Below are 6,458 nucleotides of genomic sequence, written 5' to 3' on the forward strand. Positions count from 1 at the left end.
CGCTAGAAGTGAACAAAATTTGTTCAATAATTTGAGAATCTGTGATACGGATGAGTTTTTCAGACCTCTCGTGTAGCCGTTAAATTATAGAGTATTTTTCATAAAATTGGATTCGCTTGATGCTACCTCTTCGGTGGCATTCGAATCCGTGGCCACTAATCACGGCACTGAGCCTCTGATTGGATGGCTGCTTTTCTTTTACGAGACTACGGTATAATCGCGTCACTAGTTTTCAAGACGTTAGGTGCTTGTGTGGTTTCTGTCACCTCCTGCTCCTCTCCCCAATATTTCTTACTGACAGTTAATTTTTTTCATGCCGGTTTTAGCTTTTGTTCTCAGAACCACTGAGAAGAAAGTCCATGGATTAATGGCGATTTAATCTGTCTAGTTCACTTATGCTACATATTTCAGAAGGTATTGGCCAGTTGCCCACGTAATTTTGGTGAAAGGTGGCGGAAGATTTTCTCTACATTGGTGCTTTTCGACAAAAGTAGTGTAACAGACTAGTGCCTAACCGGCATTCCTTTGATGGAAAGCCAACTTATCGATTGATGTTTAGATCCAGCCGTCATGGCAGTGTGTTAAAGTCCAATTCTATTGTGATATCTATTGTTAGTTCAATCATAATAAATGTATTGCCGATTCACTAACTTAATTGTGATCACCATAATTTCGTTCGCATCACATTAACCTACCTTTAAAACTGATGCGCGGTCAATCGAAATCTCTCGCGGACTATAATGTCCTAAAATCACGACAACTACTTAGCAAGCTATGAATTATGTTATGTGGGTCCGTACGAGGAAACCAAACCTTGGGTCTGCCCTGGCGTTGCCATACAGCCACTAGAGCTTAGCGGCACATTTGGTGATGCATCAACACTAGTTGAAGACTACTATTAGGTCTGTGTGTACAAATCATGACCTTCAAACAGACATCACGATGGTCGCTCACATTATTTGTTATTGTCGCAAATAAGATCATCTTCTGGAAAAGTGGTTTCGTTGTTTCTCATGTCTATCTACCCGTTTTCCTTCGATATGATTGGTTATTTCCCTTATGGCTTCCGTTTATTACAAAGTGGCCCTCGACGGCTAACGTCAGGGCCTTTTAAATTGGGCCACTTTCTCTTAGTGCCATTGTTTCCTGTCGCGGTGCATCTTCGTTTTCTGTTCAATCAATTAAACGGCTTTGGAGCCAATCTGCCTCTTTGGTATCGGTTGGATAAGGCCGACTTATTGTAAGGAACTTCGTAAATGTAATACCAGCAGTTCGGTGGGTATAAAATGAACTCCACAAACAACGAAAATGGAACATGAAGTATATTCGACTGATTTAAACTTGATCTCCGCCTGGAGCGTCGCAAAAGCTCATCGAGGCCACTGTCTGCAATTGTTTTCTAAAAGAGAAATTGAACACGTTGCCAGGAACCTTAAAAGCGTATATTTATTAACAATTCAGCACTTGATATTGCAGCTAGTCTGTCTGTTTGAAAGCACGGAACCGTTTTATGACCATTGTACATCAGAGTTGTACCAGAAATTGGCCTATTTGGTCATGATGCTTATTCGTTGCTGGATTGGGCAAATGCACTGTAGAGGTGCACAACTGCTGTCCCGTTTTTGTGCTTGGGAATCGCAGGGACGCGTGCTATGCGTTTTAATGTGTGCCACACTGGTCGTCTTGTATTGACCAAACGTATAATATTAACGAATTCGAAACCAAGTTTTAAATTGTTTAAGCTATTGTCGACCTGTGGTAAGGTACTAGAACTTTTTATAGCTTTGTGACAGTCAAAAACGAATGCAAACTCATTTTAAATTTTCTTTCAATGCCTAAACTAGGTAATTTCTTATACTTTTGGAAGTTTACTACTTTCTTGCGAATTATTATCTTTTGGCGGACTTTAGTTTCCGCATGTTTTCTAAGTCTTACCCTTCCATGTACGATCATGCAAAATAGATTTGGAACCTATCAATATCAAGTGTAAAGATGTTAAGTGTAAAACATCCTAAAATTTCCGATTGTATGAATTTTCGAGGAGAAAAACAAATTTGCATTAATTGGAACTGTTGAAATTGTCAGATCGGCTGTGTATTGTCTTTTGATCAAATTATCATTTTTAGTTGCCTTGTGTGTTCTGACATCATTTCACGGACGGTCTTGAGGATTTCAAGGCTCGGTCTTTTCAAATTTCATCACAGTTTTCCAGCTTTTTTGAAAGGAATTCTATGCCTTTCCTCGGTAATTGGACGCCTTATTTAGAACCACGAAGTTGGCTATCAATTTGCTCATAAGCATCGCTTTGGTAACAAGGGCTGTTCCTTTGCTTCCTTATGAAATAAGTGTCTGCCATTCTTTTCTCCAAATTTTAGTGAATTGAATGCATGGATCATTTGAATTACCGGCTATATCGTCAATCTATTCAAGATGATACAATATTCGGGAGCATGTAATGCTATCTTTATCTCAGTCGTCGCGCTTAAAACATTGCATTTTGAAGCACACCTTTAGTATTAAAGCTTGCTCGTGAAAGTCAAGCCTTCTTAAGGTCGGCGCTTGGCGAAAAACTGCCTTATTTTGGTTCTCAGTTGTAGAAAGGAGTGATACAGATGAGTAAAACGCCCCCTTTTAAATGTGATTTTAAATCCCTGATATTTTAGCGCAAGCTCAATGCAGCTACCAGGAAGGCGCTAAAGCAGTTGCCGGTGAAGTGTCTTAACCAGGTGGATCCTCTGATCTCCGAGGGCTTCGACCAGTGCGCCATCTGTATCGAGGTCTTCAAGCCACAGGACCTCATTCGCAGTCTTCCTTGCAGGTATTTGAAATGCTAGCCAATCTGCGCTGCTTTGAGTGGTCGCTTGGACGTCTATGCGGCTGACTTTAGAGTTGGTATTTTGAATTGTGCTTGGAATCTTTCCTGTAAGATCGTGAGCGTACGCTTATGCAACGAGCTTTAGGGCCGTTGTATCGTTGATGGTGGTTTTCCTGTGTAGGGGTAAACTGAAGTATATAAAGGAATTAATTTCACAGCTCTAAAAAATAACGGGCGATGCAACAGGGTTTTAAATGTAATATCTTCAACGGAAGAGGTTTGCCTGAATCATTGTGTAAACTGCCTTTAATCTTTTTAAGCTCTTTGAATACAGAAGAACGCACATCGATCATTAGCATCAATACAAAAGTGAGAACGAGATAAAACTTTCCTGTAGATAGGCCGCGAATTCTTCTCACGTTCCTTATATTTGATTTCCAAATATTTTTGTTCAGACATCATCCTCCTGCTAGGCAAAGAACGTTGTATTACCGACCATCCCTGAATGATTTATTACAACTTGTACTCGTGTGTCGGTGGCTAATCTGTATTGATAAAGATTTCTCTTCGACAGATTGATGTCTGATGTTATTGTGCGAATTTCGGAGCGACTTATGTTCGTGTTCTAGCTTTACCCATTGATGGAGAACCACAAAAGGGGTACTCACGTGTCATCCTACACTTGCATGATATCGCTCAGCATAAAAAATTCATTTTGAAAGAATGAAAATGAACCAGGAAGTACTTAACAAGATAGAATTCATTAAAATAAATTCATGAATTGATCTGCAACAAAGTGCGCAATGTGCAGATCCTGTTAGCAGAATAGGTCGGTTTTAAAGACGATCGGCGAACGGTATGGAAAAATTCTGCGCTGTTATTCTTGGCCGCGAAATTCGTTGTTTTTGTGGACGTAAAGGTATACATGCAAGTTTTCAAGTACTGGCATTATCTGAATCAAAATAAATCGGGTTGTTCTTCTAGACTGCTTCGAACTTGCTTGAACTGTGTGCCATTTAACGATGGTTGTTTTTCATCTTTAGCGAAATATCCAACGTTCAGGCTTGTTAGCAGTTGTTATACCCTTTTTGCTTTTGCGCAAATGCAGCCTTTTGAATGTGCTTTGAACAGGTGAGGTCCTATCTTATGATTCGTGTCGGTACTGGTGTATTACAGGAGAAAAAAGAGAACGATTTGTAAATCGTCGCTACTTTACATTAAGAGCATTCGTAACTTTCATTGCAATATTTGTTCATAAAAGGTAACGACGATTCAAAAAGTCGAAATATTACTGTTTGGCAGAGGTACGATAGGATTTAGGGGTGTAATTTCGGTCGTCAAGTGAATGACTATTGAATTTGTGCGATGAGTGACGAATCAGTGACTAGCTCTTATAGTGGTGACAGGAACCAGGAAAAACGGTTTTTTTGCTGCAAAATGCATAATACTTGTGTGTGCGCGCATTCACACCCAGCCTCGTCTTGCTTTTGCTGCCAACGCTCGAATGTTCCGCGTAGTGGCATGATGTTGCATTTGTCGCTTCATCTGTTTATGTCTCAGTCCGCTCTTTCCATCGCAGAGGCTCCGTGGGTGTGTTTACGTCTTACCTAGCCACTGCTTGTAGGTGAAGCTTGCTTCCACTCCTTCAGTCACTCAGTTGTCGGATCGAGACAACGCTGTCTTCCTTCTCCGCACCCTCATGAATCAATCAGTCGTTTGACCGACTTCCCCTTCTCCGTCTCTGAAGTGTTTTGGCACTGACATTTTTTTTGTGAAGAGAAAAGTGCGGTTAGTGCCCTTTCACTCACTCACTTGCTCGCTTGCTCGCCCGCAAGTGTGACTCGGTGGCTCTGACGAGAATGGACTGGTGAATTTAAAATAAGGCAGACGTTTTGTGTTCAACAAAATTATTTGTTCATGTTGCACTCACTCCCAACACTCCAACCCAAGGAGGTTTACACTCTGCCCACCTATTACCTGTGTCCTGCCTAAGTAACAAGCACGTCGTTTAACATCTGTCTCAACGCGTGAGGTGTTGGTGATGGCTGTTTTTGTGGAATGTTTTATTTTTAAACAGTAATATCACACTTGAACTGCTCAACTCTGTGGTTAGAGTTATCAGGCAGTTGAGCTGTGTGTCCTCCCTTACCGACAGAGCGCCTTAACAACAACCGGCTTCGACATTGTAGACCAGTGTGGGTTCGACAGAGAATTATTCGTACCCATGCAACACTGCATATGTTAGACCTCATAACCAGGTAGTTTCGAGGTCGGGTTAGTCCTCATTTACTTGATCATGTCTCTAGAGGGCGTCCAGTTTCGTATTTAGGTCAGCTCGCGTTCATATCATTGACCACAGTCTGGCTCACTCACATATTTATGTCCCTTTATTCAACTTACCCATTAACATTGGCGTTCACAGTGAAGTGCGAGTTCGTTTAAATGATGTGTTATTGCTTCACTGCCATTTCATACTGTCATTCCAGCAGAGTGTGTTGAATGGTTACATTGACATTTTGCAGAGTGGCTCACTATGCATCCAATGCCACTTCGAGCGTAAGCAGGAATCGTTACTGCTTGGAATGTGGAAGTCGGTTGAGAAGTTGCTCAGGTCGAAATGATCTAAGAATGGGAAGTGGGTGCCTTAATACTGTGGATTACGTGAGTGGTCTGTGGAATTGGTGCCTCCGCATATGAAGAGAAGGGCCATGCAAGAATAAGGGAAATTCCTCTCCAAAAATGTCATACGCTGCTCACGACACGAAGTACATTTTTGTCTTGGCATTGTAAGTAGAGCCACATTTTCCTCCATAAACGTGGGATGGCAGCAGAGGAAATGATCTAGCTCAGTGACTAATTTTTTTGGGGATCATATGCAATCCAATCCCAATTGACACGTCACTGTGCACTACTTTTCTAATTTTCATTGTCATTGAGTACGTCTTTTGCCTGAATACGGATAGGAACGGTTGTTTTGAGTGCGATAATATTCGGCGACAAATGGCAAGACATTAGAGCAGCCAAACTTGATTTCTGGATGCGGTTGGCATCCTGTCGTGGTGAATCTTGTGATGAAGTATGGTACGTGACGCTTTTTCGCACGATCTTAGAAAGATGATTGTGACATTATTGGTACTTTACCTTGGCAACCACACACGATTTCCATCATGCAGGCTTGGTTGCAATGGTAATGGGCTAATGTGTAGGACTGCCATATAGTAGCACCCCGATTCTTTCTTGAAGATGATAGAGGTCGTAATACTACGGCGGAAGGTGTGTTATCGACGTGGAGGGGCCTGGGGCATACCGGCATGCCACACGCTCAATGCCCTCCAGTGGAAGTATAAAAACGGAGTCTTGAATGCCCAAGAAACCAAAACGAAGAGTTAAACAACCTAGGTATTGCATAGCCCCCCTCTCCTTTTAAGCGTCGTCCCCAGCGCCCCTTTGATCAACCTTCCTCGTCGCCCATCACAATGTGGCCGGTGCTGTAAGAAAAGCACCCTCGAACCAACTGTGCCAGTCATTGAATTTGCGTGCAACTGAGACGGTACCTGACCACAAAGTCACAGATCCCTCTTGGCAAATCTACTGGATCGGGAATTTCGTCCTGTGAGAACCGTTTTTTGGGAAGAGGAGGTGT

At 42.1% G+C, this 6,458-nt stretch overlaps 1 protein-coding gene across 1 annotated transcript in view; it reads left to right on the top strand. All coding sequences in view use genetic code 11, as the record gives it.

Moving 5' to 3' along the window:
• Positions 1-3,740: 3,740 nt before the first annotated feature.
• The window catches only part of EGR_08088 (hypothetical protein), a gene marked incomplete at both ends in the record, with an annotated part of 3,434 nt that continues 716 nt past the window's right edge, over positions 3,741-6,458 (top strand). The window contains one exon of the mRNA XM_024497337.1: positions 3,741-3,946. Within this exon, the coding sequence (XP_024348275.1) occupies positions 3,741-3,946 (206 nt within the window). The remainder of the gene's footprint in view (positions 3,947-6,458) is intronic.

This window comes from Echinococcus granulosus (genome assembly GCF_000524195.1).
Source record: "Echinococcus granulosus chromosome Unknown EG_S00095, whole genome shotgun sequence".
NCBI lineage: Eukaryota > Metazoa > Platyhelminthes > Cestoda > Cyclophyllidea > Taeniidae > Echinococcus > Echinococcus granulosus.